The following is a 16,047-nucleotide window of genomic DNA, read 5'->3' as shown; positions in this document are numbered from 1 at the left end:
GGGGCCGCGAGTAAACACAAGGCTTTTTGGTCTTTATTTGGTCACTTTGCTCTTAACAGACTAAACTTCACAGACTGAGATGCAACTCGAGTTGGGGGCCGGACTCGCGTCGTCACCGGGGCCGAATGTGACGTGTTCAGCAGGAAGCTTCGGTTTGCTTGCGTTCTACAGCTGGACACTTTAAGGTTTGTCCCCCTTTGTAAGCCTCCAGGGAGACATCGGCCACATTCATACATCAAGTGTGAAGCTTTACACCCCCCCATCCCCGCAGTTTGACCCAGCAGCCGGCCGCTGCATCCACCACCTCAGTCAGTCAAACCGCACAACTCGCCTTCCTTCATCGCGTTTTCTCCCCCCCACCCCCCCCACCCCTTTCACTTCCTTTCCATAAGCTCTCTTTCTCCAATAGAACAGGATTTATATCCTCCTCTTGTCCTCCTCCCCTGGAGACGACAATCAGCTACCATCTGGTTCAGCATCGGCAGGGTAGATGCATGAAACTGACCCCGCGCAGAGATCAACTTCCTGAGATGTCAGAGGGACCTATGTTGTTGCATTCACTGGGAATAGGGAGGGAAAGTCGTGGAGGGGGAGGGGGGGGGGGGGTATCCTCCGGACCCTCTTTTCTTTTTCTCTTTTAAGACCCCAAGATGTTTTCTCTAAGGAATTGATGCATCTCCCACGCAGAGGAAGGGAGCAGGATATCAGGAATTTCTAAGTCTGAACTACAAAGTGTGTTTATGTGAATATAGTACGCCGCCGCAGAGAGCACATACGAGTACTTGTTCTGCTGGTTTTGTCTTTATGTGACATTTGATCCCTCATCTCCTGCTGAATCTCGGCCAGTCAGAAAATATTGGAATAGGAAGTATGAGCTGATTGCACAGAAAGAATACAGGAAGTGAGTTTTTTTTTTTAACACACTGATAGTGGGCTTTGGCAGATTTATGCTTCCTTGAAATCTGGAGGTCTGGAAATTTGAGTAAGTATAACCCCAAGGAGCCTTATAGTCTAAACCCAGGCCAATAAAAGCTGATAGTGCGCGCCCCCCCCCCCCCCCCCCCCATCTCTCATCTGCTTCCTCTTGCTGTCTACAGAGACATATGAGGGGGGTTAACCATAATTTACCTCTAAATAAGGGAATTAATCTCGGCATCGATTTGTTATCAGCAGAGGAACACTGCAGATTGTGTTACATAAGAGACTTTGCCGTAATGCTGTTGAGTCGGAGAGAGAAACAAACAAGTCGTGTCAGTTCGCATTGTTACTTCCCTTTAATTATATCTACGATTTCAGGCAACGTAATTATCCGACTCTGGACACAGCGTAATTGAATAGTGGGTCGCGAATGAGAGGAAGCCAACGCGGCATTGCCTTCTCTGTCCGTCTGTGGAGCGATATGAAGCATGATGATTTCAATGTATAGCAGATGGCTCAGCGCACTGAGGGAAACCATTAGATGGGTTTGAGAAGCCATCGTCTCAGTTTGGTTTACAGTCACTGTTTCCTCTCAAAGACGAAGTTTCAGCCAAATATACAAGGAAAGAGAGAGAGAGACCTCCAAACGTGAATTTATGGTAGAATTTGACCTTTTTTCCCTTTGGTTGCTTTTGATACTCGATGTTGTACATTTGATCTGGCCATGTTTAGTCAGTGCGTCCAAAGTGTTTACTGTAAATTTCGTCTGCCGTGACTTTGGTTTTCTACTCTGCTTCACTCGTTCCCTTTTCCTCTGTCAAATTATTTCTCTTCAGTTCCCATGTTCAAAGAAAAAGCTTTTGATTTTACAGTTTGATGCCAACAACAATGTGCAGAATAATACAAATCAGCTTGAATTGCATATATCCAACCCAGTGCATAAAATGCTTCTTTCCTGGGAGAGGCTGTCAGAGCTTGAACCTTCTTAGGCCGTAGTTTGTAATGTTGTTTGATTGGATTTCATTATGTTGTGAGTTTTTCTTGCAGTTTTTACATTTACGTACAAAAAAACAACATAAACACTGAATGGTAATATTTATGTAATCGTTCTCTGATTTACATCTTGGAGAGAATTACCAGTCTTCTCTTTCAGACATGAACTCCTGAAAATGTCCACACTTTATCCAGACCTTGTCTTTTACATATGTATAAAGAGGGAGATTCAGAGCACTCGCTCGAATCCTCCAGACATTCTCCGGAGTTTTTACTGTGGGGGCTGGCAGGACAAACTCTTTTTGAATGTCCGAAGCAACTGACTCTGATATTTTCATTCTCACTCACAGCCCCTATGGATAACTTCAGGAGAACGTCTGAATAAAGCTTCAGAGTATCGTGTAAATTCTCAATGAGGGTGTATTATTATTATTTTTTAAATCTAACAGAACTCTCGCTATATTCTCTTTGTCAGTAAAAACTTTTTATTCTTGTTCTGAACCGCTTTCACGTAGTTGCGCAGATCCAATAGCCTCGAGAAACAAATATCTGCCCACATACACACTTGACTTCCAACGCTAGTCCTCAAGTAAACATCAAAAGAATGATACGCGAGCGAACATAGCAACACGCTCAGATGACTAATGATCGGGTTTATCGAGGCTTTTGTTTGGCTCTGACATGGCTGCCGATCAGCACAGTGCAATCCAAGAAAGCCTTGTTGAACTACTGGTGTTGCGCACACACACACAGACACACTAACACACAGACACACTAACACACACAGACACACTCACACACACACACACACACACACACACACACACACACACACACACACACACAAACCTTCACATACACACACATGCGTGCAGTGCTGAGCCAGTGATGTAACAAACCGGCCACTCCTTGCTCCCTGGAGTTATCTCCTGGACATTTAGTGACGACAATTCAGCTGGAGGAAGTGAAGCAATCGGTAATTGGTCTTTGTCACAGTATTACTTGCGTCTCTGCAGGCTCCGCCCTCACATTCAAAGCAAACTGGGAATTGTTTTTATATGTTTGATGAGTAAAACTTGAATCACTCGCCATGGAAAATACAGGGTTGTGGGAAATGTTGCTCACCTGCTGTTGTCTTTCTGTTTAACTCTTTATGACAGATCTAACTCAGACATATGAGACCAGACTTGAATCACTTGGAAAATGATCGTCTAGGAAGGATTGTGACACCATCTGTCAGTTATAACTTGTGTTGACACGGCCTGACTTTGTTTCTTCCTCATGTGTTGCTGCCTAATGAGGAAGTCAGTTTATGGTCACAGGATATCAGGTCATTCCCCACCTGCAACAGACGTGTGATGAAATCAACAACTAGACGACGGGAGTGTTTACCATGGCCGAGCGGCTGTTTGCTTGAGCAATCAAATCGGTTTCTTTTTCTTTCTGCCTTGTGCTTCACTCAAGTATGAACTTCAGGAAACTTAAAGGTATAGTTACCTGCCTTGTGCAGCCTTTACTGATCATTATAGATATTAACAGAACAAACTAGTAGAGAACGAACCTCAACCAAGGCCGAATAGTCCCCTTAAATTCAACCAAGCTGCACCAAATTGCACACACCCATAGATAACAGTTCCCTAAGATGTTTTTGCAATAAGATCCAGGAATTATTCCCTGGGAAATTGTTGAAAATGACAAAAATGGCCCTATATATTGCCCTTGCATTGTTACAGAAAGTGAAAAAAACAACAACCCTGGATCTGCCCCTTGATCCGCATCTGCACCAAGATTATATGGGTTCTTCCCAAATGCATACCGCATCCTACCCACCTAAATTTCGAGGTAATCCTTCCTGTAGTTTTTGCACAATCCTGCAGAGAAACAAACACAGATGGCAATATCACCTTCTTGTTGCAGGTGATAATTCAGACAGGAAACAGGCTCCATGTACGCATGTGGGACATATGCACATAGATATACTGTATGTGGTATATCAACAAACCATTTGGCCATAATTAGCATCCCTGTTAGCAAACTGTCATCTGGGATCTCCAAATCAGATTGATTAATAGTCCCAGCTGCGCCGTCATGACAACCGTTTTGTTTATTACAGTTTGGTTTCTCAATCCAAGTAATAATTAGGGGGCTAATTGCATCTCGCATGGCTCCTCTAATTAAAACCGTCAGCTTGCTTTTGCTCGTCCGCTGCTCTGCTGCCCGGGCATTAGGCCGCTGGACTGCAGGGTTCATATCAGGGAGATACCTCAGGGACAAACTAATGAGGAGGAAGAGGAGGGAGGGCGGGAGACAGCTGTTTGTGCCTAATTCTCCCTGATTCGATGCACCCTCGCTGTGTGTTGAACAACAACCTGAGTGAAAATACAAGAGCACGAAACACTGGCCGTTGATACGAGTTTGACTGAGCATGAGAGATGATATCATGAACTTTTCCTTTCCTTCAGTCCTGAGAATCAGAAATCCCTCAGTCACGTTAAAAGAACCGATATGTGCCCGGCGGAGTTGTTGTGAGGTGTGTCCCAGAACTCTGTGCACATGTTTTGGTTTTCAGTCAAGAGCAGACACGTTGAGGTATGTGACCCACGAGACATTACCCCAGAACCGTAATGTCTTCTCAAATAAACAGGGGGATGAATCTCTGTTTTTCTCCAGCTATTACCCAACTTAACCTATAAATCAAGACTTAAAAGAGATAAATCGTTTATTCCCTTAATTACATTACATGTATGCATGCGTGGCTGCGCCCGAGGGGTGTTGAACAGTTGACCCTCTCCTCTCTGCCAGTCAGAACCTGTCTGACCAGCTTGGGACAACTGAATCCTGGAAAACGGCCCGACACGCATTCTTCCCCTTTAAACCTGAATTCATCAAGCAGGCTTTTGTGTCTCCTGCACTTCTCAGTAACGCTGCCTTCCTTACACAAACATTTTGTTGCATAACACCAGATACAGGCCACAGTATCAGCCTACAACTGTACTCCTGTGAATCTCTCTATCAGTGCCTTTATTTCTTTGGAACTGAAAACTAGTGAAAGTGTACGGATCAGCATCGGATTCAAGCCCTCAGTTGTTATTTAATATATCGAGAACTTGATATCGGATGTGCGTAAAACAAAGCTGAATTCACAGAGACAGTTGTTAGTTATGAGTTCCCCTAAGAATCCCAGACACAAATCTCCTGGATATGTGACACACCAAATGCTTTCTCCGAAATGACACGACGCGCCTGGAGATGCTGGTCACAGTGGTTGTTTTTAACTAGCGCCGCGCAGCAGTGGAAAAGACTCAGGCCTTTGCCAGTATAAATACGGCCAGCCCGCTCTGAAACACGAGCCAGAACTCGCTTTGTCGCTGAGATTTGACTCCTATTGTAGACGCAGCCGACATCGCTTATTTTCACATGAGAAGCCGGCCAAGTTATGACTGCACGGACCGAATTCACAAACAGACGCACACACGGAGACACACCCGCACAAACACACACACACACACACACACACACACACACACACACACACACACACACACACACACACACACACACACACACACACACACGGAAAGTGATAAATTGAGCCAATGTGTTTCATAAGCAGTGGATGTTTCAGGCTGAGAGCACCGTGGAGCTTTGGATTCATACTTTTCTGACACTGCACTGCAATTCCACATGATTTACCTGCAGTGTGCATCATTTGTTTCAAGTATCATTCAAATATGCATGAAAAATTCTTATAATAATATCTTTGTCTGCAGTATGCCAAGGCCTCACCAACCGTTTAAGCCTTCTGGGTTCCAAAGACGACCACTACCTGAGCACGGTGAAGACCTACAGCAACTGCACTGTGATCCTGGAGAATCTGGAGATCACCTACATGGAGGAGCACCGTGACCTGTCCTTCCTCAGGGTAAAGACTCTTAACAGTGAAGGCCAAACTCGCAATAGAGGTTATTTGTTTTTAGTCCTCTCAATCTCTTTGGTGGTCCAGAGTCAGTTTGCCAGACAATCTGAGCCCTGGATCTTTGAAGAGCTCCCGACTGCTCGTATCACCTCAGTTCAGATAATTAAAATCAATGGAGAGTGAGTCCGCAGAGGGACGGATGTTACGACCTCACAGATGTGAAGAGGGACCACACACACACTGACCCACAAACAGAAATAACACACAGTCAGCAGATATCATGCAGAATGTCCAAGGATGGGGTTTTCTTTTGCGATGGCGGGGAGACATCTTACTCAAAATTTGAATTTGTCATCTTTCTACCTGTGCAGCTGTCGTAATAGCTTTTCTTTTTGGCCTAACGTTTACCTGTGAGGCTGCACACATTCTGATGACCTGTGCTTATTGTTTGGTCGATAATATCAGACATGAGTCTTTCACAGACATATTGATATCGGCTTTTATTCACCAATATACGTTGGTCTCTGAAATTCTTAGTCCCCTTTACCAGTGTCGGCCACAGCCCCAACAGATCGCTATTTGTGGGTCTCTAATGCTTTCGTTTTTTGGCTGGTGGGGGGTAAATCCTTTAATTTGCATAATGATTTGTAAAACCATTAATAGTTTCAACATACTGTGTCAAGTTTTTTACAGATATTCATTAATGCAGGCAATAATATTCACGTTGGCTCAGTTTTTATTTGTTAGCTACAGAAGCAAATGATTATCTCAAAAGGTATTCAGTGGTCTCAGCAGCAGAGCACATTTTCTACCTCTACGACAAACAGCTTTTTTTCTTCCGCAGTCGATTGAAGAAGTGGGCGGCTACGTCCTGATCGCCCTCAACACAGCCTCCAGGATTCCTCTGGAGAACCTGCGCATCATTCGAGGTCATTCCCTCGATTTGGGAGAGTTTGCCCTTTCTGTTTTCGCCAATTATCACATACCTACCGCTGAGGCCACCAAAGAGGTTCTTCTGAACAGCCTGACGGGTCAGTCCAATTCTCTGTTTTCAGATTTAACTACAATTATACAAATTCGAATAATATATTATATTATATATTTATCAACTTTACATTATTCTGCAGAAATTCTCAAAGGAGGCGTAAAGATTGAGGGCCCGCAGCTTTGCCACATGGAGACGATACAGTGGTACGATATCGTCAACGCTGACAACAAATCCCGCATGGAGCTCCAGGTGGCCAGCAAAAATCGACTTTGTGAGTAACACACTTTACTGCAAAATACAAAGTCGTCAGGTTTAATTCATCATGTGTGAGTAAAGAATATGATGTAACCATTTTACTGTGTTTTACCTGTGTTTTTTTTTACAGGCAAACCATGTGACTCAAGCTGCTTTAATGGTTCATGCTGGGCAGCCGGTCCTCAAAACTGCCAGACATGTAAGCACCATCCGCGTTTTCATTTTCCCTTTTTGACCTTTTGTCATTCATTTTTTCAAGTATTCAGTAGATACGTAGTACGACAAGAGTATTAGGGCCCAAAGAAATCCAAGATTTGGAGAATCTAGTCGTAATAATACCAGAAAAACGTTTTACAAGAATAAAGTCATGAAGTTATGAGAATAAAGTTGTAATATTACATGAAAAAAATCATGATATAACCAGAATAAAGTTAAAATCTCAGTAAAAGCAGTCTGCCATATTGCAAGATAGTTCCAATACTCTCTGTTTGCAGTCATATTACTCAGTCAGCTCTTTACTGTATACCAACAACACAAAGTGGAAACTACTACTAAATATTCTCCATAGTTTCTACCATAACATCAACATACCAATGGTTTTATTTACAGCCTTCAAACTAAAGAAAAGTTTTTAAAAGAATGATGTGCTGCTGCCGGTCGCTCCGCTGACTTTGTCCTGTTCTCGTCTCCAGTTACAAAGCTGAACTGTGCACAGCAGTGCTCTCAGAGATGCAAAGGACCTTCACCGAGCGACTGCTGTAATGAGCATTGTGCCGCGGGCTGCACAGGACCACGGCCCACCAACTGTCTGGTGAGAGAAAGACGTTTTCTTATGTGGGACAGGAGTGAAGATACAATCAAAGAGCTGGGGAACAGACGAGCTGGAACAACAAAATAAACCGAACGTCTCGTATCCCTGCGTTAAAATTTGGTTGAGAGGCCTCCGACTAAACAAACCCCTCACTCGGCAGCATCTGTTTTTATGATCAGAAGTATTATTATTGTTTTCCGTACCAATGAGACATATAAGTGGCGATACAATCTCTCATCTGGCAGCGCCTGGAGTATCAGCGTCTGCTCTCCCTCTTCTCCGAGCAGCTCTGAGGATTAGTCCAAGGCCGTGATGGAGGAATGCAGTGTTATCATTAGTGTGGGGCTCTGTTTTGATCCCTGTGTACTGGATGACTGTTGTTTGTGCTGCAGGCCTGTCGGGACTTCCAGGATGACGGGGTGTGTAAGGACTCCTGCCCGGGCCTCATGCGCTACGACCCCAACCTGCACCAGCTGGTACCCAACCCCCTCGGGAAGTACAACTTCGGGGCCACATGTGTCAAGAGCTGCCCACGTAAGCAAACTAAGACAAACTTCGTATTTGTGTTCGTATTTGTGTTCTTCATATTGATATTCATGTTCCTGTTCCTCTTTATATTCATATTCATGTTTGTGTTCTTCTTCTTCTTCTTTTTTGTTGTTGTTGTTGTTCTTCTTGTTCTTCTTGTTGTTCTTCTTGTTCTTCTTGTTCTTCTTCTTCTTCTTCTTCTTCTTCTTCTTCTTCTTCTTCTTCTTCTTCTTCTTCTTCTTCTTAATATTCATATTCTTATTACTGTTCTTATTTTTGTTCTTATTCTTGTTCTTGTTCTTGTTCTTGTTCTTCTTCTTGTTCTTGTTCTTATTTATATTCCTATTCTTTTTCTTGCTAGGAATCTTATTCTTGTACTTATTCTTTATTCCTATTCTTATTTTTAGTCCTAGTTGTGTTTTGTTTGTGTGTTATTCCTATTTGTATCTAGTCCTCTGATATATATATTACCATGTGTAAAAACATGCAGTGTAACTGTTGCCTTGACAGTCAAATCAAATATAGTAAAACTAGTCGGCCTCAATATGAAAAGAGATCATACACGAGTACGAGCAGAGTCACATTGTGTTTTGTTCAGTGTCCAGGTTGTCCTTCAGCTTTGTTAGACATTCATTGGTCACAGTGCACAGTTCCAGTTTAATCATAAACTGTATGAACAAGGAAAGAAAATGATTGAGTTTCAGGGCGTGTTAATGCAAGAACTGTTCTCTCTTAGTTTAACTTTTACATATCCGTCCCTGTATTACTCAGCCCATGCTTTAGAGCCTGCACATTATCATCCCCTATGGTGATGATGGTGGTCTCATATAGGTTATTAATGCTGAATAAAACGTTGAGATGTGCTTGTATTTCTGCAATAATTCCAGATAACTACATTGTGACGGATCATGGAGCCTGTGTGCGGACGTGCAGTGGGAACACATATGAGGTGGATGAGGGTGGAGTGAGGAAGTGCGCCAATTGCGATGGACTGTGTCCAAAAGGTAGGAGGTTAAGATGTCTCCCTGAGCAACCTGGGAACTTTTTCTGACTCAAACGCACAACGACGCAGTCCACAGAGGAGGAATGTGACTGAATACATGCACTTGAGTCACCTGCTTTAGTTGCAGCACATAAACCATCTAATCAAGTTATAAAACAATCAGAGATAAACTGTCGAATTGTACATTAACTTGCACCTTTACCAACTAAAGCATGCTAATGCTTATATTAGAATACCACTAATAGTGAACTAAAGGGTCTCAACTGTGGGACTCCATGGAGGCTGTGACACAACATTTAGAATAGATACAAAAAAACATATAAATAAATAAATAAGTGTAAAAAAAAATGTATTTCAACATTTATAATATTTTGATAATTGTAACTGTTTATTGCTGTTAGCTACTGTCTATATCAAATAAAGTGCATTATCTGCAGATTAGAGCAGTGTCTCAATTCAGCGGCTGCGTCCTCCAACGGCCGCAGAGATGGCGAGATTAGACGTGACCTGAGGTTTTGCCAGTAGCTTCTCCCCAAGTTGTTTGTTACCATTCTGAGCCTGAGACTTTTTGTTCCGCTGTTTGTTTTCCTACTGGTTTGTAGTTTGTAACGGACTTGGAGCCGGAGACCTGACTCACACCCTGTCCATCAACGCCACCAACATCGACTCCTTTAAAAACTGCACGAAAATCAATGGGAACATTGCGATCATCTACACATCGATTCATGGGTAGGTCCTGGACATGGCTGTGTTTATCAACTGTATTACCTTCTGTAGATCACTGTGAACGTTTTTTTAACAACATAAAAATGTACATTCTTATTTTTTTAGGGATTCATATACCAAAACACCAAAGATGGACCCTGCCCAGCTTGATGTGTTTAAGACAGTTAAAGAAATTACCGGTAAGACTGTGAAAACCTGAGTAATGCATGACACACTAAATAAACAAGTAATAGTTTCATGATTAACAAACCATGTGTTGCTTCAGGATCTTTGTGGATTCAGACGTGGCCAAAGAACATGACCTCACTCAGTCCCTTTGAGAATCTGGAGATCATTCGAGGACGAACTAAGCCGTATGTTCTTTATTAAGACCCCCCCCCCATAGATTCACTACCGCTGGATCACGAGGAATAAGTTTGTTTTTCAAGAGTTGACTATTATTCAAATGAAATCTGTCTCTTTTCCTATGGTAGTGGCGTCCGCAGCCTGGTTATTATTCAGCTCGATATCGACCACCTGGGCCTTCGCTCCCTCAAAGAAATCAGCGATGGAGACGTGTACATCATTAAGAACAAGAACCTGTGCTACACCAATAAAAGCCACTGGGAGGGGCTCTTCAGATCAAAAAGGCAAAGTGCCAACGTGGGGGAAAATGCTGACGTTGCCACATGTGGTAAATTTGAATATTAATTTTTCAACGCTGAATCTAGTCAGATGCTTTGATTGTTTTTGCCGTGCAAAATGTGGACATTGCAGTCCACCAGCCAGATGAAATGAACCGAGTCAAATTGGTTGAGCGTGCAGCCGAGATCTCCTCTTGAGATTGTGTGTTTGTTTTCAGCGCTGAAGAACAACACCTGTGACAGGAAGTGCACCGCGGAGGGCTGCTGGGGTCCGGGCCCGGACATGTGCCTCGCCTGCCGTGACTACAGCCGCGACGGGAGCTGTGTCAGCTCCTGCAACATCCTCGAGGGGTAAGAGGGGGAGGGGGGTAACTTTTGATTTCTTAAATGCAGCATTTCTTGTTTTGGACCGAACAGAGGCTGAGCATCAGACGTGTGTGTTCTGCAGATAACTCCTTCAAAGTCTATATTCTCACCACGAGCATTTCCAGACGATGACATTAGACAAGTTTGGGGATTTGTTACTGAAAGTGACGCTAAGACTAAATATGATCCGAGGTATTTTGGGAGTTAAAGCTGCAGCAGATATAAAACAAACACTGCAGCTGGAATAGCACGTTCACTCACATCTGTTTATCTTTGCCGATCTCTGTCAAACATTGAATCTCGACATGCTTACAATTTAACTTCTGCCCTGAAAAGAGGGATCAAGAATTTAACTTCATGTGTTGCTGTTTGAAAGGAGGCGCGCCGGCGGCGAGAGTCTGTCAGCTTTGTGATTGTTTTTTTTTTGTTGTTTTTTTTGCAGAGAGCGGAGGGAGGTGGTCGTGAATAGAACCTGCATGGAGTGTCACGGCGAGTGTCAACGCATGAACGGGACGGCAACCTGCAGCGCACCTGTATGTGTTTCCCCCAAGTTATTGTCTAAAAAAAGAAACAAAACCTTATAAAAGTCTCATAAAAACATCTTTGAGCTTGTTTTAGTGTCCGTCGCTCAGCATGAAATCACTTCTCCATCAACAGCAGCCTTAATAGACCATAATGCAACGCAGCCACAAGACATGTTGAGATCTGACGAAGGGGTGTGGCTGCGCGAGCTTCTTTTACATGCTCATAATCCCATCGTTGATTGAAAACAAGCAAGCTCAGACCCTGTTTTGGGTTTTGTTGAAACAAATTCTAAGAAAAGGATCAAATGTAGAACTAAACCTGCAGATGAAGAGGTTTGAGTTTGTTTGTTTTTAAACAATATTTTAATAGATTTTTGGCACAGACAGAAAACACAATCATACTTACAATAACAAAGACGAATGGCGTCCCACCCCAAGCACAAAACAATCAGAGAAAATGAAATAAAACAAAAAGAAATCCACAAAAAATCGAATTCTTCAATAAGTGACAACAGAAAATTATAGAAAAATGTGGCTTGGTAAAATGTGGCTTGGTACTTTTTTATAGAGGCTGTTGTCTTATTTTTACAGTTTCACTCACTTGCCAGGAGTTTCATATTGTGTCCCACATTTCACTAAAGGTCCGTCCGACTACGAAGGTCGAGGAGGTTTTAGTTTGAGAAAGTATCAAAATCCAGCATTTGATCATAACAGAGGAAGGAGTTGTTTTGTACTGTTTCATGATCGGGTGTTTGTGTTTTTCATCGCCTTAACATTTGCATCTTCATGAGGAAGAGTTATGAAACTTTCTGAGAAATGATATTTACTACTCCCCTTAATAGACTTTTAAACATCATGAGTCTTTCTCTTTTTGCTTTCAGGGTTCTGGAAATTGTACGAAGTGTGCCAACTTCCAAGACGGCCTGTTCTGTGTGTCTCGCTGTCTCCAAGGCGTGCCAGGGGAGGACGAAGCGCTGGTGTGGAAATACTCCAACGAGATGAAAGTGTGCAAGCTGTGTCACAAGAACTGCACTCAGGGGTAAAAACATTGTTCCGCCCACCTGACAACTGGCATTAACCAGTTTCCCTGTGTTACAGAAAGTTGCATGTTGAGAAAAAGAAAAAAGAACCTGGGTCTGCCTCGTTCATCCTGACAACAGAGCTCCATAGATAACATCTCTATTAGAGAGAGATGCACCACCTCACTGCCTGAAACTTTTTAGCAACAGTCTGATAGGCTACAGTTTGGAGAAGTAGATATATTCATTATTAAGTGTTGCTTTGGTGTCAAATAAGTTTGATATATGAGGTTCAGGTTTGTTATTTTGTGAAGATCTAGCAAACTCCCTGTCCCAGTCTATGATTATTCCTTATTTCATATTTTACTTCCACCAAGGAGGTTTTCATCTCAGTTTGTTTGTCTCTACTGGACGGATTGCCACGAAACTTGATGGAACAATGTGCTGTGGCTCAGGGAAGAACCCATTACATGTTGGTGCAAATCCAGGAATTTGTGATCACTTTATTTAACATTTGAATTAGGGAGTTTTTTGACTCTACCAAGTGTCATTCTGATTTTAAATTTTTAAATGTGATGTGGTCTGATCATCATAAATTAAATACGCAGTTTTCTTTAGAAATGTAGAAATATAATTATTTTTTCCATTTACAACAAATCAAATTATTTCTGCCTCATTCTCATAAGCAGACCGTGTTTTAGTAGGTTTCTCTGTAGAATTGATCTTTTTCTGCATTAGAGAACAGAACAATAGGAACTTTTACTGTAATGAAATGGTCTACGGGTTAATACCATGATTTTAATCTGTTACTGTCTGGTGAAACTTTTGCAACCGTCTTGTGCAAGTCGAGTATTTTTACTATTTATTTCAGTCATGTCAACTCTCAAGATAATTCAGTGAACTTTGATGCTTTTACTGGTAGAAATCCTCCTTCGTGCACAAACAAGTGTTAACATTGCATTTCCCTCAGTAGACTTGTGAGTTGGTGAATCTTTAGGGCGAGGACACAGTAACGTTATAATTGCATCCGATTCTTTGCTCTGATTTGTTTACAGGTGCATTGGGCCTGGTCTTGAAGGCTGCCAGACCAAGAGGTGAGTGATCCTCTGCTGTTTGAGGATGCACATGCTTTGCACAAGTTGTTTCCCTTGTTGATTCAATTCACAAATGTTAAATCAGATCTTAAATCGGCCTCCTCCTCTCCTTTCAGAGCCTCTGGTCTCTCCATGATCGCAGCCGGTGTAGTCGGCGGGATGCTGGCTGTTCTGATCGCAGGCCTGTCCGTCTTCGTGCTGCTCCGCCGACGCCACATCAAGAGGAAGAGGACCACGCGCAGGCTGCTCCAAGAGAGACAGGTATGATGGGAGAGATGAGTCACCATGCTCTCAGGAGGACGTCAATATATTGAGAGAGGTGTCAGGATCACAGAGACGCTGAATGCTGAGATCGCAATGTTTTACTCCTCTGGTTTTATTCATCAATATTTGATTTGATTTTTGTTTGTAGCTTGAAATATTGATTTGCTCCAGTGGATTGGTGAACAATCACTTGCGCTGTGTAAGACACTCAGTTCCTTGTTTCTCCAGCTGGTTGAGCCTCTGACTCCGAGCGGAGAGGCACCGAACCAGGCGCTGCTGCGGATCCTGAAAGAGCCGGAGTTCAAGAAAATCAAAGTGCTGGGGTCCGGGGCGTTTGGCACAGTTTATAAGGTAATAACAGGCCTCAGGTTTGTGTTTCAAAACACATTGTTGTTAAAATTCCTCTGCAGTGAGAACACAATGTGCTAAGTCTACGAAAACCAACCCCTTATCAGGGTGTTTTTATTTCATCTACATCTGTTGTCAATTTCTTAATCAAAATACACATTTTTAACTGTTCAGAATACATGAGTGACTTCATTCTCACTGTCAGAGCTCTCTCTCCCTCCCGCTATGGACTTAATGAATTCATTAATCACAACTTCACAATTGCAATCACAGTGTTGTGAGAAAAATAAAAGGATTCTAGCATCTCTCACAAACATGTCTCACAGTGTCATTGTTGGGACACGTGGAGAAAAAGAAGTGGTTTCTATAAGCTTAAGTTAATTTTAGGTTAAGGTTTGGATACATATCTAGAGAGAGAATGTAAGTCAACACAGTTCTTACATAAAGAACAAGAGAGAGAGAGAGTGAGTGAGTGTGTGTGTGTGTGTGTGTGTGTGTGTGTGTGTGTGTGTGTGTGTGTGTGTGTGTGTGTGTGTGTGTGTGTGTGTGTGTGTGTGTGTGTGTGTGTGTGTGTGTGTGTATGCGCGCGCACTTGTATTTCTGTCCTTGAGAGGACCTCTCAAGCTTTTAGACCTTGAGGGAGATTGTTTTTCAACGTGTTATTTAAGGTTTAAGAAATGTTTTTACAGTTGGAATCAGGTTGAAGTTATGCTGAGAGTTTTTTGTAGTTTTTTTTAAGTAAAAGTACTTCAAATCTGTATTTGGGTGCAGTACGTGATGTACCAGGGCCCTCACAAGCATAGCATGTGCTGACACTATATGGATGTGAACTTGTGTAATTATATTGTATTTAACTATTATTTGTACATGTGCAACTTGTGATCACTTCATGGTGTGAGTAACGCTTGTGAAATAACGAATCTGTGTTGCTACAGGGCCTGTGGGTTCCGGAGGGCGAGGACGTGAAGATCCCAGTGGCCATCAAGGTTTTAAGAGAGGCCACATCACCGAAAGCAAACAAAGAAATCTTAGACGTAGGTTCACTGTTATATGTGGTCCTTTTTGAGTCAGAACTACATCATTTAAAATGTTATTTCCCAAACTGATTCAGTGAACTGTGCTCTGCTGGTGGGAAAAGACAGGATATATATATATATATAAGTGCTTCTCACAACATTTAGGATTGACAAGTTCCTCAATGTGCTGCACAGAGTGAGTGACAATTATTGCCTGCCTGTGATTTATAACACATGCAGCTGATTTGAAACTAATGACCCCCTTGTTTTCCTTGTAATGGAGAACGTGTCCTTTTTCTGCACGGTGACCGTTAATATGGCTGCTGGAAATGGGATTAATTCCTCGGAAGTCAACGTGTGGGTGTTGCTGTGTAATCCAAGCCCGGGCTGTTTTCTGGAAGGGAGACGCTGCCCTGAAGCTGTACTGAGAAATCAGCCTGTTTAAACTGCATGATACAAAGAGTTGAAAGTGCAGCTCAGATCCTGTGATTTTGTTTTTTTCTTGTGGTCGTGTTGCTCCGTCACTCTGACTTTTTTTGCTCCAGCAAGCAGGTTATGTTTTTCGCCCCTGTCCATTTGCTGGTTGGCTGGTTTGTTTCTAAAAGACCACGCAATAAAACTACTGACCTCCACGGAAACAAGGATGTGGAATGGG

At 42.6% G+C, this 16,047-nt stretch overlaps 1 protein-coding gene across 1 annotated transcript in view; it reads left to right on the top strand.

Annotated features, from left to right (window-relative positions):
* The window catches only part of egfra (epidermal growth factor receptor a (erythroblastic leukemia viral (v-erb-b) oncogene homolog, avian)), a 39,749-nt gene that overhangs the window by 15,388 nt on the left and 8,314 nt on the right, over window positions 1–16,047 (top strand). Inside the window, exons 2-19 of the mRNA XM_034612594.1 lie at window positions 5,682–5,833; window positions 6,672–6,858; window positions 6,955–7,086; window positions 7,201–7,269; window positions 7,763–7,881; window positions 8,274–8,415; window positions 9,297–9,413; window positions 10,015–10,141; window positions 10,244–10,317; window positions 10,404–10,491; window positions 10,612–10,811; window positions 10,980–11,112; window positions 11,570–11,660; window positions 12,533–12,690; window positions 13,726–13,764; window positions 13,881–14,025; window positions 14,257–14,379; window positions 15,312–15,410. Coding sequence (XP_034468485.1) covers window positions 5,682–5,833; window positions 6,672–6,858; window positions 6,955–7,086; window positions 7,201–7,269; window positions 7,763–7,881; window positions 8,274–8,415; window positions 9,297–9,413; window positions 10,015–10,141; window positions 10,244–10,317; window positions 10,404–10,491; window positions 10,612–10,811; window positions 10,980–11,112; window positions 11,570–11,660; window positions 12,533–12,690; window positions 13,726–13,764; window positions 13,881–14,025; window positions 14,257–14,379; window positions 15,312–15,410 — 2,195 coding nt within the window. The remainder of the gene's footprint in view (window positions 1–5,681; window positions 5,834–6,671; window positions 6,859–6,954; window positions 7,087–7,200; window positions 7,270–7,762; window positions 7,882–8,273; window positions 8,416–9,296; window positions 9,414–10,014; window positions 10,142–10,243; window positions 10,318–10,403; window positions 10,492–10,611; window positions 10,812–10,979; window positions 11,113–11,569; window positions 11,661–12,532; window positions 12,691–13,725; window positions 13,765–13,880; window positions 14,026–14,256; window positions 14,380–15,311; window positions 15,411–16,047) is intronic.

The sequence above is a fragment of the Hippoglossus hippoglossus genome, chromosome 17 (assembly GCF_009819705.1).
Source record: "Hippoglossus hippoglossus isolate fHipHip1 chromosome 17, fHipHip1.pri, whole genome shotgun sequence".
NCBI classification, from domain to species: domain Eukaryota; kingdom Metazoa; phylum Chordata; class Actinopteri; order Pleuronectiformes; family Pleuronectidae; genus Hippoglossus; species Hippoglossus hippoglossus.
The sequence above is the reverse complement of the archived record's forward strand: the minus strand, read 5'-3'. Positions and strand labels throughout refer to the sequence as shown.